The sequence below is a fragment of the Vitis riparia genome, chromosome 7 (assembly GCF_004353265.1).
Source record: "Vitis riparia cultivar Riparia Gloire de Montpellier isolate 1030 chromosome 7, EGFV_Vit.rip_1.0, whole genome shotgun sequence".
NCBI lineage: Eukaryota > Viridiplantae > Streptophyta > Magnoliopsida > Vitales > Vitaceae > Vitis > Vitis riparia.
In genome coordinates, this window is record NC_048437.1 from 26,123,994 (window position 1) to 26,151,529 (window position 27,536).

The 27,536-nt window shown below is 33.9% G+C and overlaps 3 protein-coding genes across 7 annotated transcripts; 2 read left to right on the forward strand and 1 right to left on the reverse strand.

Moving 5' to 3' along the window:
- Positions 1-5,765: 5,765 nt before the first annotated feature.
- On the forward strand, positions 5,766-12,425 carry LOC117918948 (long chain acyl-CoA synthetase 1). Of its 2 annotated transcripts, none has more exons than XM_034835945.1 (20): positions 5,766-5,814; positions 6,436-6,599; positions 6,929-6,992; positions 7,068-7,157; positions 7,268-7,324; positions 7,418-7,466; positions 7,632-7,708; positions 7,793-7,832; positions 7,908-8,002; positions 8,277-8,444; positions 8,915-9,025; positions 9,628-9,715; positions 9,814-9,880; positions 9,995-10,070; positions 10,371-10,488; positions 10,795-11,040; positions 11,123-11,262; positions 11,356-11,538; positions 11,942-12,061; positions 12,163-12,425. In XM_034835945.1, exons 2-20 carry the CDS (start codon positions 6,454-6,456, stop codon positions 12,196-12,198), a joined length of 1,971 nt encoding a protein of 656 aa, XP_034691836.1. In that variant the 5' UTR covers positions 5,766-5,814; positions 6,436-6,453; the 3' UTR covers positions 12,199-12,425. The 2 variants fall into 2 exon arrangements, with proteins under 2 accessions (XP_034691836.1, XP_034691835.1); XM_034835944.1 differs by lacking the exon at positions 5,766-5,814 and adding an exon at positions 6,148-6,253.
- A 2,666-nt stretch (positions 12,426-15,091) lies between these two features.
- On the forward strand, positions 15,092-16,828 carry LOC117918960 (pentatricopeptide repeat-containing protein At4g02750-like). Its single transcript, XM_034835958.1, has one exon. It carries the CDS (start codon positions 15,118-15,120, stop codon positions 16,669-16,671), a length of 1,554 nt encoding a protein of 517 aa, XP_034691849.1. The 5' UTR covers positions 15,092-15,117; the 3' UTR covers positions 16,672-16,828.
- A 1,616-nt stretch (positions 16,829-18,444) lies between these two features.
- Positions 18,445-24,288, reverse strand: LOC117918448 (probable pre-mRNA-splicing factor ATP-dependent RNA helicase DEAH2). Of its 4 annotated transcripts, XM_034835121.1 has the most exons (7): positions 23,848-24,282; positions 22,586-22,788; positions 21,375-22,459; positions 20,818-20,943; positions 20,471-20,709; positions 20,243-20,361; positions 18,445-18,893 (listed from the first exon to the last, which is right to left on the reverse strand). In XM_034835121.1, exons 1-7 carry the CDS (start codon positions 24,133-24,135, stop codon positions 18,767-18,769), a joined length of 2,187 nt encoding a protein of 728 aa, XP_034691012.1. In that variant the 5' UTR covers positions 24,136-24,282; the 3' UTR covers positions 18,445-18,766. The 4 variants fall into 4 exon arrangements, with proteins under 4 accessions (XP_034691012.1, XP_034691014.1, XP_034691013.1 ...); XM_034835123.1 differs by lacking the exons at positions 18,445-18,893; positions 20,243-20,361; positions 20,471-20,709; positions 20,818-20,943 and adding an exon at positions 20,945-21,034 and having other exon boundaries at positions 23,848-24,288; XM_034835122.1 differs by lacking the exons at positions 18,445-18,893; positions 20,243-20,361; positions 20,471-20,709; positions 20,818-20,943 and adding an exon at positions 20,945-21,052 and having other exon boundaries at positions 23,848-24,288.
- Positions 24,289-27,536: the final 3,248 nt, after the last annotated feature.

The window sequence follows — 27,536 nt, forward strand, 5'->3', positions numbered from 1 at the left end:
AAGATCCAAGCATATGATAATTTCAAGAAGAAACTAGATGGCTACATATTTCATAAAGATTTTCTAAACAAATTATATGAATTTAGTTGTATATCATGAAATTATTAATTTATATAGTAATGAGTTTTGTACTATACAATTTTTTTTTATAATGTGTTATTCTATAAATTCGGCAAATTATTAGTTTAGCATGTTGGCCCTGAGTTGAGATTAGCAAAAACCATTATTTAACCAAGGTTACCAATTTATCTTAGTATTAGTCTAGCATGTTGGTCTTACGATGGAAACTTTAGTATTGTGTGTAAGTATATGTTACTTTTATGAAGAAAAATTAAGAAAATTATTTTTCATATAAGTGAATTTATAAATATAATTTTATTTCTAAAAATAATTGAAAATTCTTTGTAGAAATTCAAAGTACCTTATACCATGGTCGTTTGTAAAGTAGTCCATTTTGGGAATATTTGTAAGGATCCACACTTAACTGTAAAGATGTTTCCTGTAAGCTTCCCCACCAATGATTGATTGTGACAATGTGGTTACTACTTGCGCATAAAACACATCACCGTCGATTTTCACTTTGTATGAGGCCAAGTCTGAGTTTCTCACGTAAACACATGGGGGCCAGATGGCTAATGCATCAGCCGAACCTCTTTAACGCCAAACATTGCTCGCACTGATACTCGAGATCGGTTTTTCTCCAAGATTACCCAACAATCAATCACGTGATTTGTTCCACCTTATATATCAGCTTTTACCCATTTCCAGTGTCTTGATACTTGCCGTCCTTAATATTTTTTATAGGATCAAAGGCTAGCAGATTATTTTGTGGATTTTATGATGATATTAGAATTCATATTTTGTTAGGTTGATTGATTAGAACTCTCATCTTTAAAATCTATGTGCATATGATTATCAAGACAGTATATTTGGCTCTTCCACTCTTACTTTTTTTCAGGAGAGTTGAAAGGATGGAGGAATGTAAGATGGTCGATTTGGCCATGTGCAAATGGGGGACCATAGTGTGCTGGATGGATGAAGGAGTTGGTGCAGGTGAACTGGCAAAAGAAGAAGAGGAAGGCCAAAAAGAATCTGGGTTGAGGTGGTGAGACAAGAAGTTACTTGTCTAGGATTTAATGGAGGTTGAAAACGCTTAATCAGCTTCAGTCCACACTTCTTATCGTTGGTTGTTAAGAAGGTTGGTCTGCTAATTTGAGTTGAGGGGACGATGTGTCCGTGTTTCTGAATGGTAGCTATTGAGGGCCTTTCATTGGGGTTAGGAGTCATAAACACTGATTTGAAATGTGGTAGCTTTTGTGTAACTGCCTGCAATATTGTTCTAGTTGCAACTGTCTCCCATATTGGGATTATCCATTAATTATCATCATTTGATCCAAGGCTTTGATTGTCAATATGATGTCGAAAGAAAATGATTTTTTTCATGTTGAATTTTATGTGAAAAATGTAAAAGAAAATCAAATATAATTTAACCGAGTTTTGAAAAAATATATGAAAATAATTTATTAATTTTAAATCTATTTTCGTTTCCTCGTATTTTTGCTCAAATTTTCTAAAAACGAAACATAGTTTTATTATTTAATTTGTTAGAAACGGAAACTTGGATGTCTTTTGTTATTTTAGATTGAGTTTTAATAAAGAAAATAATAACACAAAAGGTTTGCCTTCTCCTTTTTATATCTCAACCACATCCCTTACAAATTATCTCGATCTTTTAGACTACCATGAAATGCTAAGCTATAAGTTTCTCTTTTACCATTGATTCATCTTAGTAACTAAAAATGCTAAGGTAGTATAGTGGTACTTACAAAATTCTAAATCTGGATAGTTGAATATGTACGGAGAAATACAGTTTATCAAATAAGGGATAAACAAATGGAAATAAAATATAATAATATAAACAAATGAAATTAGGTAGAAAGAGTCAAAGTTAAAAATATATACATAACACCGTTTGATTAATGTTGAAATACTTTTTATAATCAACCAGAAAAGTACATTTCTTACCGAGGGCATGGCTTCTCTAATGACTAAATTGTTTATACTAGCATTTAGTCATAAATGATCTAGATAATTAATGGAGGAAGGTGGGGGTTTAGGGTAGACCTCAACCAGAAACGATCTATGAGGTGCTTTGATGGTGTTTGAAGATGCTCAATTAGCTTAATGATGTGGATTTTAAAGTGGTTGTCATATTGAAAACTAGGTAATTGAATTCATCTTCTACTTTAAACTGATATATGCATATATATCATTGTACATTTAGGATTAGACAACTCATGGTTGGATGTATATATATATATATATGTATAAGACATTCAACAATTCCAATTCCAGTTTAACTATACTACTGGTTCTTCCATAAGTTATCGTATGTTCAACAACCATAAATTTAAGAAAATTTGCAAGGGGAATAGACCATTTGGCATCCACTAGTTCGTTGTAGGTTTGCATCATCATTTCACCAACCTACACAAATGGACCACTTGGCGAGACCAACCACCTTTACCAGTACATATAGTGGAGCATTTGGCTGGTCTAAAGTATGACCATGACAAGGGGCTTCTCTTCATAATTTTCCATATCCCATTTCACCAATTCATTGACCTTAATGTTTTCAATGCCCAAAAAAATTTCCCACATACTCTCCCTTCTCCCTTGTCGTAAGTGTTTCTTTTCTGCAAAGTCCAGGTAGGTATGAGGCATTAATGGGGCATAATGAAGTGGGGATCAGCAGTACACATCTAGGTATGGAACCATGTCCATGCTACATGACAGTTCACTATTGTGGAGTTAAATTGGGGTCCTTGGGAAGATGTTGGACAAGGTTGATTCTCTCCCTTGCGAATAACTCTAATTTATATTATTCATCTACTTCAAATGGTATCAGGATCATTGACTGGGTCTTCTTTATGAGACCACCCACATAAACATTTAAGTCAGTCCCCACAATCCCACGATGGCCCTGGCAATTCGCAGGATCCTGGTACAATAGATTGATGAAGTATTTACACCCATATGTGAATCTCATTGAAGGTAGTTGAAATTGGAGGTATGATGTTGACTTAGACTATATTTGGTTCCTAGGAAATGAACAAAATGTTAAAGAAAATTATTTTCCTTGGTTATACTATGAAAAATGAAAAATGTGAAAAAAAAAAATCAAATATAATTAAAATTAATTAAATATTTATATAATTTTAAATTATTTAATCTTTATATCGATGAGTTAAGATAAGTGAAATAAGTTTAAAATAGTAAATAAAAATAATTTATTGAATTTAAATTTATGTTTTATTTTTCTTTACCTTTTTTTCCTTTTTATTTTATTTTTCTTTAAATTTTCCAAGAACTAGACATGACCTTAGTGGTTGGAGTTATGACAGTCGGTTCACTTCTTGCTTAACTTTCATACCAACATGTACTACGGGGAAAAAGAAAAAGAAAAAAAAGAAAAAGCTAGTCTTTTTATGTTAAAGAAGCTCTATTAATTTTCTACATAAAAGAGTTTTACCTAATTAACAAGCTGGGATGAATTCAGGGTTGGATAGCATTTTCTGAGAAAACAAAAAAAAGAATGATGTGCATTAATTGTGAAGCAACTCCACTTTGATTCTCATATCCTATTGTTGGGTGGCAATCCCTTTGAAAGGAAAGCATTTTCTTGGTGGGCTTCACCAATCTTTTATATCCCAAAGAGGCCACATTTCTTCATCAATCCTTTCTTCTGAGATTGGGTGCTCTTCATATCCCTGACTCCATCTCCATGAGGCAAAGCTGTTGGATGTAGCTTCAAATTGGCTTGAGCTTTGTGACTCTTTTCCTTTTTACTACTCATAAATCATAATAAGATATGAAACGATTATAAGTTTATCAAACCAAACACGAGGTTAATATACTTGAAATTAAACATGGGACAAAGTTAAAAGTTTTAAAAATTAGTTGAAATGACTTTTGGACTACTTCGCTTTCATTTATATTCATATACCAATTTTTTTTTAATAAAAACGTTATTAATGAAAATGCAATAGATTTTTATCAAAATTACTTTCAAATACGAATTAATCATATTAACGGTAATCAAGTTCAAGGAAGTAATTTAGTTACATTTCAAAAATGACTTAATTGATTTGATTACTTGCTAATATAACATCGTTAGTTCAACCATTGAGAAATGGACATAGACCCTATATTTACAATAGAAGAGGCAAGTATAAAATTGCAGTGCCAACCCTTGATTCCAAATATATATAATAAGATAGTTTAAGGCCAAAATAGTCTTTTTGAAGAAAAAAACAATCAAAGTAGATCTTCTTTTAAAATATTTACCAATCTAATTTTTGCTATTACATGTTTATTCACATGACTTTTTTTTGAGTGTATAAAATCATTGTAGTTTTAACTTTAAATTTAAAACCAAAGTTAACCACTGTGGCTTTTAAAACCATGGTTTTAAATTTAAAGTTAAAACCACAATTATCAATTAGGTTTTAAAATGAAAATATATATATATATATATATATATATATATATATATATATATAAAGTTGAATTTGGTGTTCTAAGGACACACTACTTTAATAATATTTTGAACACAAGTCTAGATTGAGAATTATTTTTACAAAAAAAATTACTTTGACCGAAAATCCGAATTCAAGGTCAAAATAGTCTTTTTAAAGAAAAAAAATAACTAAACTAGATCTCTTCCCAAATTATTTATCAATCTAATATTTGCTATTACATGTTCATTCATGTAACTTTTGTTTTTATTTTTATTTTTTTTATTTTAATGTATAAAACCACGATAACTATGATTTTGGCTTTAAATTTAAAACTATTCAGTAACTATAATTTTAAATTTAAAGCTAAAATCACCGTTATCAATGGTAGATTTTAAAACGAATTTTTTAAATTAAAATTGGTATTTTAGGGACATACTACTTTCACAAATATTTTGCAAACAAGTTTAGATTGAGAATTATTTTTATAAAAACGATTACTTTGACCGGAAACGCGGATAAGGCAATGGTCCCCCTCCTCTAGACCTCCTACAGCGGTCAATCTATCCTACATCATATGCCAATGGTGAACCCATGTTGTATGGATGAGTCTAACACGTCACGTATTTGAAATAAGTTCAACTACATTATTTTCTTCCTTTGTCTTTTCCCCTACTACAAAGATCAACCAATAATCATACACTTTTTTTTGGGATTTACACGTGGGTTAGAGTTCATTGAGGTGAGCTTTCACCTCATCATTAGTGTGTGTATTGAATACGTAGCCATACTCCATTGACCAGTTTTGTAGACTAGTCAAATGACAAAGAAAATAAAGATTAATTTACTAACATGTTGCATGATTTTTTAATAATATAACTGAAGAATCTTAAATTTATTTAACAGAAAGTTCTTTTCTCCATGAAAGTATTCTACTGAACCAGTTGAAGATGGAAAATGATGTGAAATTAAGTTCTTAAGCTGTCATGATCATTTATGATAGCACAAAGCATATGGGTGTAGAGGGGAAAAGTGATTTTTATTGTTATGATCCAGAGAAACGTTTTGCAGGGATGTTGCTTGGCTGGATGGAAAAGAAACGTTTTGTTTTCGAGGAAGTAGAAAGTTCAAAGTATAAAATACAAAGCATTTATGGAAGTGACAGAACGCTTCAACACTACTTTCAACTGTACCAACTAACACATTTAACGTTAGCTGCAGCCTTCTTTCTTCTATAAATTCAAGCCACCTTCCTGTGTTTCATCATTTCCGGCTTTGAGTTTCACTATCCTCCACTGTAAGTTATCTGATTTTTGGTGGTTCCATTTTTTTTCTTTTATTTTCTTTTTAAATTTTAAGTAATGGGTTTTAGTGGGTTTGTCAGAATTGGCTTCTATCTTCAACTCTTTTTCGTGCATGTGGTTGGTTTTTTGGCTAAGTGTTCATGCAGTGAAGGGTTTTTAAAGGGTTTATGGTGGGTGTTTTTTTATTGTTTGTAGACGCTGGAGGGTCACATGGGTGTGTTGTTTGCAGAGGACGTATGGGTTTTAATGTTTTAGGTGGGCCCACCATTTTGTGTGACTGTTTTGATGGTTTTTGGTTGTATTTCCATGAATCGTTGTTGTCCTTTTTCTCAATGAGGTGTTTGGTTGCTGAGAAAATGTTCTCCCAAGCCTGAATTTTGAGGGGCTTGCTCAAATTTCATTGGTTCATCATACATTAACCAAAAAAGTCAAGTTGAGTTTTATTGAGTTCTGATTTTCTCTGGGTTATACTTGTACACCTATTTTTTTCTCACTCTTTTGTAGTGGTCATCATTGATGACTTTTTTTTTCCACCCACTATGCTGGAATTCTAAGACTTTCCTTTGAATCTTTTCCATATTAGTCTTTTTCCTGCTGATTCTTCTTTTGTTCAGGTTTCTCGACGGTGGAGAATGAAGACTTTTGCAGTTCAAGTTGAAAATGGAAGGGAAGGGCGAGATGGGAAGCCGTCTGTTGGTCCTGTGTATCGGAATTTTCTCGCCAAAAGTGGGTTTCCACCAATGGATTCCAATTTAAATACAGCTTGGGATAATCTCAGGTAAATTGAAGACATGTAGTTTATGTTTGGAATGTTGGAAAGAGAATAGGAACGAGAAATCAATTTCATTCTTCTCGTTCATTGAAGTGTTTGGATTATTTTTTAGACTAGAAATAGAAATAAGAAATTCATTGTCGTGGAAACCAAATCCCACTCTGAAAAGGATTTTGATTTCTCTTTTCTACATGGGATTATGATTCATCCAATTTCCATTCTTATTCCCGTGCATCAAACACAACCATACTGTCATATTTTGTTCATAATAGTGACTGGAATAAAATGTCTCCTGCAGTCCATTCAATTAACAACAAAGAGATATTTCACTGCAGGATATCGAGTGAGAAGTATCCCGGGAATAGGATGCTTGGATGGCGAGAATTCGTTGGTGGGAAGGTTTGTATTAACTGAAAGCAAGGTAGTTGTAAAATATTGGTGTAAAGTTGCCTAACTTTTATTTGGTCTTTTTAGTTAGGGCCATATAAGTGGAAAACATACAGGGAAGTCTATGAGGAAATTCTCCATATTGGTTCTGCATTACAGGCGTCGGGTGCTCAACCTGTAAGCATATTGGCTTGTGATTCTAAGTACAGGAATCAGGGTGTTGAAGCAATCCTTTTCTTTTATTTTTTGAAACTTTTCTTAACAACTTTAATGATTGCCTGTCACAGGGCTCCCGCGTGGGGATTTATGGATCAAACTGCCCCCAATGGATTGTGGCAATGGAGGTCTGTTTGAACATTTTATTCAATCTTGAGTTTTTCATTGCTGAAGTTCATTGATGATGGGTTTAATGGATTCATAGTTTGGAATTTCTCTAGGCTTGCAGTGCTTACAGTTTGATTTGCGTTCCTCTCTATGACACCCTTGGTAATCTTCTGTTCTCCTCTTGTATAATTTTAGCACCAGGAGCAGTCCCTAGTCCTTGAGTGTATCGGTATCTGTTAGGCATTAGTCTGCTTCAATGTTGAATATATCTGTTCCCTATATTTTGAGCTATACATTTGAACTTGTTATGGGTTTACTTGGAGGCAGGGCCAGGGGCTGTGGATTATATAATAGATCATGCAGAGGTTGATTTTGTTTTCGTCCAAGATAAGAAAGTGAAAGAAGTGAGGAAAAAAAATTATATTTTGCTTTAACTTAATCTTGAAAGCAAATTTTTTTCTGATTGGCACGTATACTCATGTTTGCAGCTTCTAAACCCTGATTGTAGATCCGCTAAAAGGCTGAAATGTGAGAATAACTAAATCACCTTTTGTTATCTGCTGCTGCTGGAAGACATTCTAGTGATTTTCTTCATTGTTGCAGTGATGGTTTGCTTTACTTCACCGACAGAGGAACAGAAGGACAAGGCAGCCGACATTGGAATCAAACCATATTCATGGGATGAGTTCCTCCATATGGTTAGTTTCTCAATGTTTTGTTTTCCCATCGTGTGGGACTCACTTCCTTAGTAAATTGATGGTAATATACATATTTAGCCCTTCATAAATTCAACTTCAAATGGGGTAGAATACAATACACATAGCTCTTTGGCTTGGATGGAACCCCCACCAAAGCTAGGGGTAGTTGTCATCTTCTAGAATAAATTTTCGTCCTCACTTTGTAGCATACTAGTTCAGTTCTCTTCACATACTTTTCTTTTGTAGTTGATTTCCAAAGTCTCTTGTTCATCAGGGAAAAGAAAATCCATCCGAGGTCTTTCCACCTCAGCCTTTGGACATATGTACGATAATGTACACAAGTGGAACCAGTGGAGATCCTAAAGGCGTTGTTCTGACACATGAAAATGTTACAACAATTGTAAGAGGGGTTGATATTTTTATGGAACAGTTTGAAGACAAGGTAAAACAATGATTGAACCTCTGAATGCTTTTGTGTGGTGTACTTCTTACCCTGTCGTGCTATTCAATGAGGATGTGGTCTCTTGATGTTTCTTTCTTCAATCTCCACTTCTATTTTCTTGAGAGGATAATGCGTATCATCTATTAATCGTGAAGCCGTTTACTGGACCATTCAACTTTTGTTGGATGAACCTTATTAGGATTTAAGAAATTTCTTAATGTTAAATCTCTGTATTTCTTTTGTCTCTCTATTGTCAACCAAGAACATATGATGTGTTGCACGATCAAGATTGTTCAGGTCAACCTTGAACTTAAGTCTCTGCATGGGAAGCACATCCCATGGTGGCTGCTTGTATGCCCCTGGCACAATTATTTAGAAATATATTCATATGATTATTACCATGGATTTATTCACAGATGCTTTTGTTTTTATTCTCCTTATTCTGACATTTGGATTTGTGATTTGGATAGATGACAGTAGATGATGTGTATCTATCTTTCCTGCCCCTGGCTCATATCCTGGACCGCATAATTGAGGAATATTTCTTCCATAAGGGTGCTTCTGTTGGGTACTATCATGGGGTATGCTGCTAGAACTCTCTGTTTTGTCATTTCAACTTAAGATCTCCCTATGATCTGTGGAAATTAGGGGGGGAAGGAAACTTAGTGTTCATGCTCTCTTGTTTGGAAAAGGAAAATGAAAAATATAATGGAGAAGCAGTGGTGGCAGCTGGTTTGGTGGTAAACTGGTGATGGGATGAAAATACAGGCCATGTGATGACCAGAAGAGTAGTGACAACAATGTTTAGAGATGTTTAGTTTCCAATGGCAGTCTGGTTGTTCTGATGATAAGATGGTGTCTATCAGTTGGTGGTCATTATGGTTAGGATGGTGGTTGCAGCAGTGATGCTAGTGATGCAGCAGAAGTTGTCAGTTCTGGGGTTCAAAATTAGAGATTTTCCTGCCCTCCCTTAATTGTTTAAAGATATTTTTGTTAAAATCCTTCCAATATTTTCTTTTTCTTTTGATAAGAACTTCATCCTGACAATCAAACGAAGGAACTTATATTCTTTAATATTTCTTTATTTCTGGAAATCATATGAAAGTGCTATATAGGTTTGATTCCAAAAGCTTTTCTACAATAATCATTTCTTTTCTAAAATGATGTTAATTCTTATTTGAAGGATATGAATGCACTGAGGGAAGATTTAATGGAGTTGAAGCCAACCCTTTTTGCTGGTGTACCTCGGGTTTTCGAAAGAGTGCATGAAGGCAGGGAAAATTTGTTGGTGAACTGTTAGCAAGAGCTATATCGTTTTTTACCAATTTGACTGAACTCACTTATCCAGTTAAGCACATCCTTATTTCAGGTATCAAAAAGGCAGTACAAGAACTCAATCCAATAAGGAGGAGAGTTTTCGGCATTCTCTACAAATAGTAAGTTGGTTCATTATTTCATTTCTCGATGTTTCTCTATCTGCAATAACTGGTTATTTTATTCATTTCCCATACATTATAGTTATGATACTGCTATTTTACATTGTTATACAGCAAACTTTCATGGATGAATTCAGGGTATAAACATAGAGAGGCATCACCATTGGCTGATCTGCTAGCTTTCAGAAAGGTTGTTTCTATTCTCCTTTATTATAATCCTGGTGTTTCAAACCTGAAATTCTAGCTGCAAGTTGTAGCTCATGCACCAAGGTTCTATGTAATTCATGGGTGGATATCAAACTTATTCAATCAGCACACCTCTTTTTTGCATCCATTGTTACGAGGATCCTTGTTTTGAACACTTGTGGGTTTGTAACTACTTTGATTAAATGGAACAATTCTCCTCATATCAATCTCCTTCCTGTTTTCCAGGAAAATGAAGTTTCTAGATGAGTTATTTGGTTGTGAAATGTCTTTTGTTTTTGTTTAGGTCAAAGCGAGGCTAGGTGGTCGGGTTCGATTAATAATATCTGGGGGTGCTCCCTTGAGCACTGAGGTGGAAGAATTCTTGAGAGTCACTTCCTGTGCCTTTTTAACACAAGGCTATGGTAAGGAAGAACGTTGTCTTTGGCACAAGGAGAAATAACAACTAACTAGTTTGCTTAACTTTCTCTAAGGCCTACTGTAGCAAAGGCAAGATGGTAGATTACTAACAGGAGGGAAAATAATGCTATAAGCCGATGTTATTCTTGATGAAATGCCAACATATCCTGAAATAGATTTACTTTGAAAATTGAGATCAACTCTAGTAAATCATACTGATGGACTTCTTCTCTAGACCCAAACCGATGTCATTTCAAAATTTTCATACAGCTTATACACACATTCAACCATTCCCATTGTGGTTCATTCAGGGTTGACAGAAACTTGTGGATTGACTTCCGTTGGCTTTCCGGATGAAATGTGCATGGTTGGAACTGTTGGTGCAGTATCTGTATACAGTGAGTTGCGCCTGGAGGAGGTTCCAGAGATGGGCTACGATCCATTTGGGGATCCTCCAAGGGGTGAGATATGTGTGAGGGGGAAAACTGTTTTTGCTGGGTACCACAAGAATCCAGAACTCACACTAGAATCCATCAGAGACGGGTGGTTTCATACAGGTTGAGCAGAGCCACTTCACAATAGACAAAATTGTTTATGAAAGATTTGCGTTCTAATATTTCTATTATTCGGTATTGTCAGGAGATATTGGGGAGATACTTCCAAATGGGGTTCTCAAGATCATTGATAGGAAGAAGAATCTTGTAAAACTCTCCCAAGGAGAATACGTCGCAGTTGAATATCTGGAAAAGGTCTATGGGACAGCAGACATTGTTGAAGATGTGAGCCTTTTTTCCAGTTTAAGTTGATTGTGTCAAAAATATCATTTGTTCTGATTACTAATTTATTGAAAATTTGATATTTTTTTCTTCAAGATTTGGGTCTATGGAAACAGCTTTAAGTCAATGCTGGTTGCAGTGGTTGTACCACATGAAGAGAACACTAAAAAGTGGGCAGATTTAAATGGCCATAAGGGTTCCTTATCTGAACTATGTTCACTTAATCTGCTACATAGTTATGTCCTCTCTGAGCTTAAGGCTGCAGCAGAGTTAAGCAAGGTAACCTCTACTGAATTTGTGAGTTTGTGAATTGATACAAATGTGCATTTTTTTTTTTTTCATTTTCTGTCCATAACTCAAGCCTTCTAGTCTTGGATATTGGGTGCAGAAAAACTGGATTTTGATTGTTGGATTCAAAGTATCAGTTCAACATGAAGAAATGATATATATATTATGATATCCTACGAAGGATACCGGAAAAAGTTTCCAACACTGTATATGTATTGAGCTTACTTAACTATGTAGATGTATTTCAAAACCGTGAGGGCTTATTAAAATCCCATGAGACACAACTTCCTCATGAGGGATTACTATTTCTTTCTGCTCTTTTTGTGGTTTTTTTTTTTTTCTTTTTTGTTCTTTGAATGTTCTTTTTAACAATTTCTGCTATCCTTCAAACCAGCTGAGAGGCTTTGAACACATCAAAGGAGTAATTTTGGAAGCCAGGCTATTTGAAGCAGAACAAGATTTGGTGACTCCAACCTTGAAGAAGAGAAGAGATAAAATGCTTAAACATTACCAGGTATATATATATAGGGTTTGTCCCCTAATTTTTCTTCTTGATTTTCTGAAAATAATCCTAATAATAGGGACCTAACAAGAGTGATTAATACTATTGTGCAGGCCAAAATTGATGAACTATATGCAAATTTTGGGTGAAGGGAGACACAAAGGGTAATGTCTGGAGTGCTGTAATATGGTTGGGTTTGTCCATGAACTAAAGAGTATGATATGTAGTTTCACCTCCAACCAATAAACTAGTCCCTGACACTTGCTTAATAAAATCAAGGCCTTGTGTGTGTTGATACACTGATACTTCATTTCCTAGACAATGTCATCACCATACATCATAATCATAATCTTAAGCATTCCAATTTCATTCGTAATTTAAAAGCTCTTTCCCATTGTAAGAAGGGTTGCACTTTATTTTTATTTTTGAACACTTCAAGTGTTTCAAAAAAGAATAATTTTTAATATTTTTTTTAGTTACTTATAATATTCTTAATCTGATTTCCATGGTTTCAAATATTTTCTTATTTTACATATTTATATAATGATTTTTGTTTTAAAAAAAAAAAAAAGGAAAGCGTACACAATACATAGAGCAAGTCACTCCATTTACATGAGGGTACTTGTAAATGGATGGAACAATACGAGTGATTTGGGAAATAACTATCGAAAAATAAGAAAAAACAATTAAATTTTTTTTTTCCTGATAATATTGGAAAAATAGAAGATCTCAAATTGCTCGTTAAGACAACATGAAAAATAAAGTAAATCAAAAAAGACAAGATTTATCTTATTCAACTTAATCACTTAATTTATTAATAAATTTTACAAATATATACTCAAACTCTCTAAACCTCTTTTTACCCTATACATAATACACTTTTAGTATATCTCTTTTTCACTTTTCTCTCACTTTTGGTCTATTTCTCTTCACTCATCTTACTTATTTGCTCTTTCTTTAAAATTCATATGTAAAACCGTATATTTGCGGAGCCTTATGGGCTAACCTTAAACCTATAGATTTTATAATTTTAGTTAAACTCAAAAAGGTAATTTACTTGAACAAAAACTCTATGATTATTGACTCTTCTAAAAATAAAAAATAAATAATTTGATTCAAATACTAGTAATCTTCACCTTGATGCAAATTCTCTTATTCTTGCATAATTAATGAAAATAAATAAGTGTCAAGTTTAAAATTTTATGGAATTTCACTTGAGAAACCGTCTTTGTTTCTTCACCACTTCATTCTTTTTACAATTAGTCTCATTCTTGTGCCAATGAGTACTCTTAGCCAAAAACAAAGTCTTCATCGTCTTGCTACACTTATCTATTTTGACAACTTTTTTAGCATTAACATAAAACTCTTCAACACATGACTCCGCCATCGTAAAATTGTCTTACTGATCAAGATGTATAATTTTTTATTTATTTCATTTTATATTTTCCTCATTTATTGTTATCAAAGCATCTTTATTAACATTCATAATGTTGTTTTTTGCAAAAAAATCATAGCCTAAGATGTTCAAAACCCTCCTAAGAAATTAAGTTCCTTCTTAATTTAGGAACATGCTTAACATTACTTAATATTCTCACAACACCATCAAGCTTCTTCATATTCATGATACCAATCTTAATGGCTTTAGAGTTGTCATTTTTGTGGCAATAATTACACCCTAGATCCCTTCAAATGTGTGATTGAGAACATCATAATATCTCCCCCGTGATTTGCTCCTACCATGATGTGATTTTGAATTCATTACAAGAGTTTGTCCAATATGAGACAAACTACTTGGTTGTTTGATATTTTATGTCTCCAAAAAAGTAGTCGGCACCTCATTCATAACCAACGTCATCTTTTCAATTAAAAATGTAATTACCACTCTCTTATATGATTTTAATAGGGATGCTAATAAAATGATAGGTCGATCTTTCTTATCAACTTCAATATCTGCACTCAATAAATGGGTGATACGCTTGTTAAATTTATTTATATGATTCTTAACATTCATTTCTTCATTCATCTTTAACTCAAATAGTTGTTTATTTAAATATAACGTATTTGTTAGGGATTTTGATATATAATTTTTTTCTAACCTCTCCCATAAATTATTAGTGATTACTCATTCAAAATATTGTATTTTATTTTTAAAATTAGACTTAAATAAATAATATTTACTGCTCTTGTTTCTAATTCTTCCTATTTTTTATTATACGAAAATATCTAAATATCTTTAATAATACTTTTTCAAATATTGAAATTATTATTTCCATCAAATGGAAAAAAATGGAAACTCTTCATGCCATTAATTAGGAAAAACACAACACCAAAATACAATAAAATAAAAATAAAGTAAATTAAAGAAGACAAAAAATTTACATGATTCAGGTTAATTGTTAACGTCTACTAGAAAGAGAGATCAAATTATTATAAAACTTAAAAAACATAGACTCAAACTCTCCGTTTCTCTCTAATCAAACACAGTAGACCATTTGTCTCTCTCTTCACTCTAATCCCACCTTTTTACTCTCTTTAGAGATCCTATGTAAAAGGCATATATTTATAGTCATAATTTTAGTCAAACTCAAAAAAGTAATATACCCGAATATAAACTTTATGAATATTGACTTCCTAAAAATAAAAAATGAATAATCTCAATTGAATACTAACATAAAAGACCCTATTTTTTATTTTCAAAAAAAAATAAATTACAAACCTCTAAAAAATAGTTTTAAAAAGATAAAACTATTTAAAAAAAACAGTTACCGAAATCTTCATGGGTGAGTTTTGGCAGACCACATGGTTGATTGCTTCTCGTAGAGCCCAGATTTTAATTTAATAATCCTTGGTAAGGGAATGGCACACAGTGCTCTAACACATACAGTTTTGGGCCTGGGCTTCTCCGCAACCATAATTTGGGGTAGGGTTCCATTTGGGGCTAAATTAGGTGGGCCGTGCACGGCCCAATATCTAATTTTCTGTTCTATTGAACCTCACCAGTGCGCCGGTTAGCCATTCAAGTCGCCATGGGCACATTAGATAAGGTCGTCCCATTTATTTCACGCCATATGTATACTCTTTCAACCGCCAATTTGAATCGCCTCATTAACGGCTATATTCGCAAAGGTAATCTAAGAGATGCTCGTAAACTGTTCGATCAAAACTCCACGTCACGAAATACCGTCATATGGAACACAATAATATCTGCATACATTCAAAACGATGAACCGCACAATGCCCAGAACCTGTTTGATGAAATGCCTGACCGAGACATAGTTTCATGGAACACAGCATTATCAGGGTTGAAAAAGATCAAAAACCCAGAAGGGGTTTACCTTTGTTTCCTGAAAATGAGAAGGGTTGGTCTAAAACCCAATGAATTCACCTTATCGATAATGATTAGCGCGATTTTGGATACGGTGTTCAATGTTTTGACCCCACAAATTCATGCCTCCGTTGTTTCTTTAGGGCTCAATTCGAGTGTGTTTGTTGGGTCAGCGTTGATGAGAGGTTACGCGCATGTTGGGGATCGGGTGGCTTTAGGTAGGGTATTTGATGAGATCTCAATAAAGAATGTTGCTTCATGGAACGCACTAGTTTTGGGGTATATGGATCTGGGGGACACAGATGAGGCTCAGAGAGTTTTCGGCTTAATGCCCGAGAGGAATGTTGTTTCTTGGACTACTTTGGTTAATGGGTACATTGGCAATAAGAAGACCAGTGCCGCTAGAGCGGTCTTTGATAGAATGACTGAACGGAATGTTGTTTCATGGACGGTTATGATTAGCGGGTATGTGCAGAATGGCAAGTTTGTGGATGCTTTGAGGCTGTTTCTCTTGATGTTGAGATCAGGGACACAGGGAAATCACTTTACGTTGTCGAGTGTGTTAGAAGCTTGTGCAGGGTGCTCTTCTCTTCTATTAGGCAAGCAAGTTCATTTGAACATTTTGAAGTCCGGTATACCAGATGATGTAATCTTGTCAACCTCCCTTGTTGACATGTATGCCAAATGTGGGGACATTAAGGCGGCATTTTGCATTTTTCAATCAATGCCCAAGAAGAATTTGGTGTCATGGAATTCTATAATAGGGGGGTACGCCAGGCATGGGCTGGGCACACGAGCATTGGAAGAGTTTGAGAGGATGAAAAGGCTTGGGATTAGGCCTGATCACGTTACATTTGTTAATGTTCTATCAGCATGTGCTCATGGAGGACTGGTTGAACAAGGGGAAAGGGAGTTTTACTCAATGGAGACGGAGTTTGGAATACAAGCAGCCGTGGAACATTATGCTTGCATGGTAGACCTTTTCGGGAGAGCTGGGCAGCTAGAGAAAGCAGAGGAATTGATCAAGGGAATGCCATTGGAACCTGACGTGGTTGTGTGGGGTGCATTGCTCGGAGCCTGTGGCTTGCACTCAAATTTGGAACTGGGTACCTTTGCTGCTGATGGGATTCGGAGACTGGAACAAGATCATCCTGTCATGTACTCCACGCTTTTGAAGATTCATGGTGAAAAGGGTGTGTGGACTAGTGTACTTGAGTTGAAGAAGAAGATGAAAGAGCAAGGGGCTAGAAAGCAGACGGCAGGTAGTTGGATAGAATCATCTTACGGTGTAGGATGAGCGTATCCGACATTTGACTACAAAGCCTATGCAAATCATTAGCTGGACAAGGCAAGTGGAGACAAGTTCCGGACATTAAATGATCATGTCTAGCTAAACTTTGGTTTATGATCGACTTTTCAATCTCGATAATGATAGAATGATAGAGTCGAGAACACTCTCCGGCCGGCCCTTACACTAATGCATCGTACTCAAAGAGGTTGAAAGTATTCCAAAAACAAGATATAAATAACAGAATCAATAATAATAATAATAATAATAAAGACGACACAGAAAATAAGGTACAATGAATTGAATCTAGTACAAAACAAACACTAAATAGAAAATGAATTGAATCTAGTACAAAACAAACACTAAATAGAGTTTTGAGGGCAAAATAGTCATTTCATATAAAGAAATATTAGCTTTAGCTCCCTACAAAACTCATCTTCAAATTAACCCTTTTATTGCCACATAAGAGCCATATCATTATTTTATTTTATTTTTAAATTTAAGTTGAAGCCTCAATTGTCATCTGAGGCTTCATTTTTGAACTAAGTCTCAGAGCAAGTTCGAATGACGTAACATGAAACCTAGTAGTCCGAAAGCACCATGAAGAGCAACAAAAGTCCACAGACCACCTAATTGACACCAACGAGTAAAATCTCCTTGTGCTTCAGGACCCCATAGTAACAATAAAGAATGTGCTAAACTATTAGCAGGGGTAGAAACTGCGGCGGTTAAGAAATTGCAACCTTCCAAATAGGAACTAGCCAATCCATGGGTATACCATGAAGTTACAAAGGTTGTACCTGTGAACCAACCCCCCAAAGCGAAATAGGCACAAGGAAAGAGCAATAGACCGGACCAACCTACAAAAACGAAACGGTCCCTCCGTAACCAGTCATCCATAATATCAAATAAATCGCTTTTGTCTTTCCTCCTATTCAACTACTTCAACCATTTCCGAACACCTCATAGCGTTTTCAGGGCATCCGAGGATTCGATCATTTATGTATGATTTGATTTCTCGTACACTGCCCCTTCTAATGCTAATGGGTTTCGAAGAAAAAAATCCTTTATTGATCCATAAATTGACCTAGGTAAATCCATGAACTCAATTGGATTATTCCGAGGTTTCATTTTTTAATTTTATATTTTATTTATATGTCATATAATTTTATTATTTTAAGATTATTAATTAATTGATTAATAAAATATTTATTTATCAAATTATCTTTATTGAAGTAATATTACATCTTTAAGTTTAAATATATAAAATTTTATTATTAAAATATATATTTTTAATTTCAATTCTAATTTATAATTTAATATTTTTAATTAAATTTTAAAACAAATAAAATATAACTAAAGCCTCCTTTACCAATTGAGGTTTTAGTTAAAAAATGAAACCTCAATTGACAAAGGCTTAGTTCAAAAATGAAACCCCTCTACTTAAATTTCCAAAAAAGAAAAAAAAATATATGACAAGACTCCTGTGGTAATAAAAGGATTAATTTGAAAATAAGTTTTGTAAAGGGACTAAAACTGACATTTCCTTACATGAAAGGCTATTTTGCCCCCAAACCTCAACAAAGCAAGTTTTAAGTGTCTGAATTGACACTCCTAAACAAAACGTACTCTGATATCCGGGGCCCCTAGCCAATCTATAGTTTATATAAAAGCCAGTAAAATAATCAAAACAAAAACAGAGCACTCAAGCCGCCAAACAAGTTGTCTAACTCTAATCACCACCAGTCCCAGATTCTTTATACATTAGACATGCAAATGAACTTGCAGGTAGAAATTCTCATGCATTCATATGTAACTCTTTATCTTCACAAATGTTAAAATACCTAGACGAGAAATATTAAGGTGACAACCAAATAAGAATTTTGGCCAATTAATACAATACCAAACTTTAGATACTACAATTACTTCCACAAATCCATAGAAATAAAGAAAAAACTACTCCCACAAATGGTACATTAACTTCGCAAACTTGTTCCAACATTTTTCCCCGACAATTTGGGCTCCACTGTGTAAATATTCAATATTTTTCTTCATGCACTTCTTTTTCTACCCCCAAAAAATGAGATAAAATAAAGTACAGCTGTTATTTTCTGTTCCGGCTCTCCTCCCTGTCTTTCTCCCGCTTCTTGTAAAGCTTCTCCAGGACACGCTTTGCCTCACAATTAGGGAAGTTTGCAAGATCATAGTAATGTGGCGCCACATCAACTAGCCTGTAATGCAAAAGAAATGTTACATAGGTAAACACAACAAATCAGACAGCAATCCAGGATGCCAAAACTAAATCAAATCCCATATCATTGGCTCATTTTAACATTTCCACCTCTTGAACTGAATTCATATTTTAACGCTCATCCATGTACCTTTATATCCTGTCAGCCAACATAAATATCCAAACATGCAAGAAAAACTCAACAATCAAATAAATAGAAAGTGGTCAAAACACATAAATTGTGCACATGATCTAGAGAATGATTTCTCTAGGGCTGAGATGCCAAATTATAGATGGTGAAAAAAGCCAAAATAAAATTAAGTTCAGTCAAGCCAGCAAACTAAGTAAACAAATTGAGCAGTGTCTTACCAAAAAACTAAGTACTTGTCTATTTACAAGAACAGATGTTACATTGATCATTCTTCAACTAGGAATACTAGAGATTCAGATAGACATGCCTACAAAACCCATGCTCTGTTTGTCAAAATGAGTGTTTTCAACTTAAAACACAGTTGGAAGCATGCACCCAAATGTTCAATTACAGTTGAAGATGCCAAAACACAAAAATAAATTAAGTGCTGTTTGCATACACTTCCATTTTCTTTTCTTTTTTCTTTTTTTTTTTTAAAAAAAAAAACACTTCCATATAAAAAGTTGAAGCTCTCGTATAAAAAATGTATAAGAACTTGTTTGGCAACTGTTTTGAAAAACAGTTTTCTATTCTCCCGGACAAAAAAAAAAAAAGAAAAGAAAAATATGTTAGACAAAACAGTTTTCTGTTCTTAAAAGCATAGAACATGATGTTTTTAGATATTATCTTTCAATTATTTTCACTTGTTATCTAAGTTTTCACTTGTTATCTAAGGGTTGTTTTAAAAAATAATTATACAAATATATAAAATGATTAAAAAAACATTATAAATAAAATCATTTGTAAAAAAAAATTAAAAAACATAAAAAATAGGTTATAAACATTTCAATTTCTCAAACAAACTTTTGTTCTACAAAATATTGTATCTAAAAAACTGTTTTTCAAAACTATAATTGAAAACACTTCCCAAACAAAGACTACATGTCCCTTATATCCTTAAAAATCACCTTAAAAATTTTTTAAATTTGAGATAGTAAAAGTTTTTTCATACCTTAATTTTCTTAATGAATTTTTAAAAACCATTGCATTTTCAATGTAAACCTTTAAGAGTTCTTTGTATATATGTACAACTTAAGAAGGAAAAAACAACACAAAGGGGAAACAAAATCCAAACCAAAAAGGGGATGAAAGGAAAACACAAAAAAATAATAATAATAATAATAAAGCACCAAAACATGTATATGGAAGGACAGACTAACCATTCACCACGAACATCTGTAACTGTGCGAATAAAATTCCTGCTGGTTAAAACATACTCATTGTAAATCACCCACTCTGGCTTGTGATCAAGGCAATTTGAAGGATGCAAGTGTACCACCTACAACATAAATATGCCCAAAAGAAAGGAGATTTTTAAGTACATTTCTCATTCAGAGTAATAATAAGTAACCCAAACATGAACCAGAGAAAGAAATCATCCTACATACTTGGTTGTCTTTCACTGTCAAATAGTGCCCAGTGCGCTCCAGGTGAGCAACCTGCATAAAATATCCAGCTAGCATAGCCTTTCTTATGTTGATGTAGTAGTCCCGGCTGTTGAAATCTGTGCTGCATAATTTGAGGTTGAATCTGGCCATGATGCGCACTAGCTGTTGTCTCACATTATCTGCAGCCTTCAATGCCCTCTGATTGACAAAATTTTCGTAACACCAAGATGGATCTTCATCTGCAACCCATTCAAGAGTAAATAACAAAACAAGGTTCTGTAAACTGAACAATAGATGAAATGAATGATTTTTACAGAGGAAATAATCCAAAAAAAAAAAAAACTTACTGTTTTGCTTGTATGCATGGTACACATTCAAGAGTGTAAGGTGATCCCCATCGATGTGCCCAAACCGAGCTTTCGCTTCATCTGCAGCTTTTTGAGCCTCCCTAGGCCGGACAAAGCAATTGGGTACTAAAGAAAGAAATTGGTTATCACAGAGGAGGCCCACGGTAGGTCAGCAGATGCATAGGCGAGACGAGACCATTTGCTTCATGAGAGAATACTGAGAAACTGCAACTATCTGCATCAGCACTTACTTAGAAATCCTATGGTGCATGCCAACCGGGGGCATGGAACCCAGACAAGACAGTTGCTGATGACACACTAATTGGACACAAACACATCTCCGAACTGCATGCAGATGTACTTCTGTACACATGCATGCAGCTAAAGATCTGTTGTCATATGCACAGAAACCAGTCCATGCACATGGTGGGATTGATGGGCAAGCATCCATGAATGATGGACACATTTGCAGCCCATCAATATATTACTTTCATCTAAAATTAGGACAGGACTCAAGACAGACACAAAGGCAACAGCAAGAGAACAAGTAATCGTACCTGAGAGCATGGCTGAAATAGACAGAATTTCGTTGGAACAGTTGAATTCAGGGCTGACAACAAGCATCTTGGACATCTGAGGATCTAAAGGAAATTCACTCATTATTTCACCCAACTTGGTCAAGTTTCCATCATCATCCAAAGCTCCCAAGTAATTTAACACCTCTAGTGCTCGCATCAATGTCTCAGGGGCAGGAGGGTCCATAAAATCAAAATGGACAAGATCATCAATCCCAAGTTTTTTCAAGGTGAGGACCGTATTTGCAAGGTTTGATCGCAGTATCTCTGGGTAGGTCTGTGGCTGAAGATCATTGTTAAAACTCTTCTCTGTATAAAGCCTGAAACATTTCCCTGGTTGAGTTCTACCAGCACGTCCAGATCTCTGGTGTGCACTTGCCTTTGATATTGGAGATACTAACAAAGATTCAACACGCACTCGTGGGTTGTAAACTTTTTGTTTAGCAAACCCCGGATCAATAACAAATACTATGCCATCTATGGTCAATGAAGTTTCTGCAATGTTGGTTGAGACAACAATTTTCCTTCCTGGAGGACCACCCTCCGTCAGTGGTGGTGGAGCGGGTTCAAATATCTTCTGCTGCATGGCGGGAGGAAGTGTTGAGTACAGAGGCACTGCTTTCACAGGCCCCACCTGATCCCCCAAATTTGCAATTTCTTTTGATATTTTTTTGCAAGCATCTTCAATCTCCTCTTCCCCAGTAAGGAAAACAAGTATGTCACCAGCACCTTCACACATGTGTATCTGCACAACTGTCCGAATTGCAGCTTCCAAATAGTCTCTCTCAGGCTCCTGGGTGTAGAAAATTTCTACAGGGTGAAGCCTGCCAGGAACCTTCATAAGAGGAGCACCATTGAAATAACCCTGGAACTTTTCAGCCTCAAGAGTAGCACTCATTACAACGACTTTCAAGTCAGGCCTATTTTTCAGAACCTCCTTCAAAAGCCCAAACAAAACATCTGTTGCCAAAGTTCTTTCATGAGCCTCATCAAGAATTATTACTTTATACCGCTCCAACAGTGGGTCAGTCATGGCTTCTCTTAAAAGCATACCATCTGTTAAATACCTGCCACACAAAAGACCAAATTAAGTCATCAATCCATATCCACCAAAAAGCATAATATACACATCATGAATGCATCAACTCATAAAAATAAAAGATAGTACTTTGTGTTTAGGAAAATGAACTTACTTCAAAACTGTTCTTGCACTACTGCAGTCCTCAAAACGAATGCTATAACCAACTTCTTCTCCAATCGTTACATCCATCTCTTCAGCAACACGACGAGACACAGACATTGCTGCAACTCTACGGGGCTGGGTGCAGGCAATCATCATCTTCTTGCGTTTGTCTGGAGTTTCTATATCAACAGCTTCCAAAACAAACTGAGGAATCTGTAGCAAAAATAATTTACCTCAAAAAAATGTCTAACAATGCAAAAAAAGCAGGTAGAAGTATACATAAAAAGATAGGAAAACATAATTCACAAACCTCAATTCTTCAAACAATGGTATAGACTAAAACTATATGTACATACGTACACACATACATACATACATACATACATATATATATATATATATATATATATATATATATATATATATATGTATGTATATATAGATAGTGGATGAAAGGAAAAGCACATAAACATGTTATTACAAGCCAGATGAAAACATGAAGGGGGGCATTGTCCAACAGCACTAAAAGAAATAAAAATGGCAGTTATGGAGAATTCAATTGAGGACCACCTCTCAAGGTCTTACCATCATGGCACCGAACCATTACATATACCCAAAAAATTTTCTCAATGTGTATCAAACCATCCATTAACTGGAAAAATGAGGGGAGGAAAAAATGCTTCCTCATCCATTAGATATCAAACAAATCCCATAGCTTTGCTCAAGCAGACAGCCACCAATCTGCTGGGCATATGTCAAGCAAAATCCACCATTGCATAGCATTACGCGACACTAGTCTAATTTGGGCGAGGGGATTTCAAAAAGTCGCCCATTTAAGAGTTTCTCACCATACAACATAAACCCCTAAAATTTTCATCCCATCTATAACAACCTAGAAAATTTATCAAACTTCCCACCTTGTTGGCTAAAAACTCACTGTTTCAATGTATATATTTTTTTTTATCTCATGAATGAATTTTTAAACTACAAAAATATCAAACTCTCCAACTTGTAGGCTTTAAAACTCACTCACGCTCTGCCTTGCACACATATAAATCCTAACACTACAAAATCAAATACTTGAAACCCACCGTTATATCACAACATTCAATTTCTATCTCCAAATAACACTCAAAAGAGTATAAATCTAAATCCCCCAATATCCCACATGCACAAACTAACGGTTCGAAAGAACGCTTCGGCTAATTTCCTTATTCTAGCCAACCAAACACAGGGTAAAAATCTATGACATCGAAAGCCTATAAAACTGACCTGAGTTGTTTTACCACTACCAGTTTCACCAACCAAGATTAGGGATTGGTTGGCCTTGAGAACCTGCAAAAACTCCTCCTTTTGGTGCCAAACTGGAAGAGTCCTCCTCTTCTCCAGAATCTCGTAATACCTCTGCGAGTAGGGGCGTCCATTCCATCTGTTGACGAGATTGTTATTGTTGTTGTTGTTGATGGCACCACTGCCGTTGGATTTGGAGATTTTGGCGGAGATTGAGGTCTCGTCCACCACATCGAACAAGCTTACCTTCCTCTTCCTCTCTGTCCCCATGAAACCACCCCAGCCCCAACCCTAATCCCAACCCTAACCCTAATGCACAAATTTAAAACACAAAACCCTTGACCCGAATCGAATCGAGAGAATGTGTAAACCCTAGAATAGAGAGCAATAGACGCTAGGGCACGCGTCTCACTTTTTTATACAGAGGAGAAGAAGAGAGAGAGAGAGAACTTTCCCGATTTGCTGATTAGTCCCTTCTCTGTACTGTATTTATTGAGAGGCTCCTGCCTATGCCGGTCCATGGCCTGGGCCTGGGCCTGGAGCCCAAATCAATTTAGTCGGGGTTTTTCCTTGAAGGCCGAAGTGTAGTCCAAAATAGAAGAGCCCCGTCCCCAAATTCCAAAATATCCAAACGCTACTAGGAGTATGCTAAACCAATTCTAAGGCACATAATGACAAATCAGGTGATTTTTTTTTTTTTTTTAAAAAAAACATTTTAATGAAGAATAATTTTTATTTGCATTTTCAATAATATTCAATAACATAGCATGTAATTTCGTGTAAAATTAAGAAAATTATTAACATCTTCTAGCAAGTCCTTTAGAGTAAATACTTATGGCAACTTCTTTGCCGGTTTTTTTTGGCTAAATAATAAAAAATTCTTTGTGCTTGTAATTTAAAAACAAAATTGTTTTTAAAAATTAATACAATTATTTGATTGTTGTTAATTTTTAAAAATATTATTAGTAATTACTAATTTTAAATTATTATTATTTATTTTTAACAAAATAAATTAATTATGGATTTTATAAGATGTTAATATTCATATTTTTATAATTTCATAGAAATATAATTCATGATTTTATTATAATAAATGATATTCATATTTTATTAAAAAACATTTATTTTTAAATTTATTTGTAATTAAAAAATATTTTTATTTTTAATAAAGCTTGAATTAAATTTATTTTAAATTAAATAAATGGAATTTACAATTTGGTTTTTACAAAATCAAAATGAAAATTATTTTTAAAAGCAATTTATCCAAAAAAAAATGCTTTTGATTTTCAATTTTTGAAAAGTGTTTTTAAAATTAACTTGCATTAGAGAATCAAAATACCTCCCTCCAATAATGAATTGAAATCTCGATTATAAATAAAATTTCATTTCCTTTGAATTCATTCTTAATTTCATTCTCATTGTGATTTAAGTTATTTAAACATGAAAATCAATAAATAAATAAAAAGTAATAAAATGTTCATTCTCACTCCTTATTCCCGAGTACCAATTATAGCCTATATATTTATATTTTTTTATAGTGATTTTTGAAATGTTTTGGTTTATTATCGAGTAATCATATATATCTTTTTTTAGGACTCTCTTATAAATGTTTTTATGATAAATTATAAAATATTAAATATGGATTTTCTTCTAGACATTATGGGCCGATAAGTTCATTCATATAGGACCCGTTTGGTAGTGATTTTAGAAAACGTTTTTAATATTTTTAATACTTGAAAATTTTTATTATTCAAGTGTCAAAAATACTAGAAATGTTTTTTAGAATCACTTCCAAATGCACTCATATTCATCTAATTAAAATTGTGGTTTGAGAAATTTTGCCTTACTTGGGAGGTTTTATTTCCTAGTGGTAGTGAGAATGGTTGTGGCCGCACCATAACAACCCCAACTAATTAATGGTAAAAATGATGTTTTTATAACTTTTTCTGCTTATAATATAATCTAACATTATTCTTCATATTAAATTTTACCTAAAAATGTTTGGTTAGTGAAAATTTTATTTGTTATGCATTCAAGTATGGTAAAAATTGTGGGACGCTGCATCTGTATAGGAACAAACATACAAGTCCTCAACGAACAAGGGAGGTATCCAAATCATGTCAATATTCATTGTGCAAGTAATAAATGTTTTGAACCATTACGTCAAAAGTAATTATAAGCATAAACATTTAACTTTAAGTATAAAAATCGTCATTTGCAAGACTAATTATTAGCATTTAAAGTGGTAAAGAAGCATGTGAAAAGTTACAACTCTATTAGAAAAAAAGTCATCAAACATTAAAATTCAGGTATGACAAAAATTATCCGAAAAACTATAATATGTTTCTTTCAAAGAAAAAAAAACACTAATTTAAGCTTTGAATGGGCGCACCCAAAAAACCCATTCGGAGGCACCTTGTTGTAAGAACATTTGTCGTTTGCCTAGAGAAAGTTAGGTGAAGACAACCATTGTTGGACGTGTACCAACAAGAATGTTTGAAAAGGGATGATGATATTTCATTTCTCGTTCTATTAGAAATGTGAATAAAAAAAATTATTGGCATGAAAATTAAAATGCACTTATAGGGGATTTGAATTTCTCTTTTACAATTATAATTCACCTTATTCTCAATCTTATTTATATTTAAATTTCTATTCATACTCTTAGGTCATGTTTGATTAATTGGATATAACATATGATAAAATAAGAAAGATAATATTATATCACATCTCATGTTTGGTTGGTGATGAGATGAAATAAGTTATCTGATCATTTATCTTATTATATATCTTATCCTATATTTAATCAAACATGATATAAGATAAGTGGTATAATATATTATCCATTTTTATTTTTTTTATAACTAAAGAACCTTTCATAGTAAAACCATTAGGACTCTCCATAGAGACTCAAACCTGAGGATACTATTAATCTCATCCTAAGATATGAGATATACATATTTCATGTATCATAAATTTAGTTTTTATCAATTATATATATATATACTAATTTTGCAAAATAAAATATTTTTATTATAAATTAAATTTATGGTTAAAAAAGAAAAAAAATTGTAGACTAATATTAATATATATATATATATATATATATATTTTATTTTACAAATAAAATATAAACATAAATATAATATAACATAACATAATTGTGAACCCCGCATTTCGGCTCATGCGTTTCCCACTCAATGGCGAGCTCGATTTTTATTTGAAAAATAATTTTATTTGATCGAGAAAATGACTTGGAGTCGTCACTTATTTTTGTTTTATTTTTAAAAAGGTAAACAAAATAAGAAAGAAAACCCTAAGTGCGACTCCTTATTTTGGAAAAGGTGATCTACGAAAAACCGGATCGGATTCGGGGGTCAGGTTACTTATCGGGAAGGCACGGTAAAGACCATAGCACCCCTCTAAGTCCCTAAAGTCGGGTCTCTACTAATAAAATGAAGTAGACGTGACAATCAATAGGGAAATCAATGGGTACTGAAATCGATTAAGCGCATATGGGAATCAAAACATGCAATAGAGAATGACCAAAATGGGAGTAGATGCATACCTGGGCCATGAACGAGCAATGCGTTGTCATAAAAATGGGGTTAGTGCACAATATAGAGCACGAAACATATCACATGCATCACCAAATGGAAATTAAAATTGTT

Excerpts from the sequence above, each read along its gene's own strand:
- LOC117918448 (XM_034835121.1), bottom strand. The coding sequence starts at position 24,135 with ATGGGGACAGAGAGGAAGAGGAAGGTAAGCTTGTTCGATGTGGTGGAC. Across the intron at positions 22,789-23,847 it reads GTAGTGGTAAAACAACTCAG|ATTCCTCAGTTTGTTTTGGA; the intron begins GTCAGTTTTATA and ends TTTTTGCTACAG. Across the intron at positions 22,460-22,585 it reads AGTGCAAGAACAGTTTTGAA|GTATTTAACAGATGGTATGC; the intron begins GTAAGTTCATTT and ends TTTGTGTGGCAG.
- LOC117918948 (XM_034835945.1), top strand. The coding sequence starts at position 6,454 with ATGAAGACTTTTGCAGTTCAAGTTGAAAATGGAAGGGAAGGGCGAGAT. Across the intron at positions 7,158-7,267 it reads AGGCGTCGGGTGCTCAACCT|GGCTCCCGCGTGGGGATTTA; the intron begins GTAAGCATATTG and ends TGCCTGTCACAG. Across the intron at positions 9,881-9,994 it reads TTCGGCATTCTCTACAAATA|CAAACTTTCATGGATGAATT; the intron begins GTAAGTTGGTTC and ends ATTGTTATACAG.
- LOC117918960 (XM_034835958.1), top strand. The coding sequence starts at position 15,118 with ATGTATACTCTTTCAACCGCCAATTTGAATCGCCTCATTAACGGCTAT.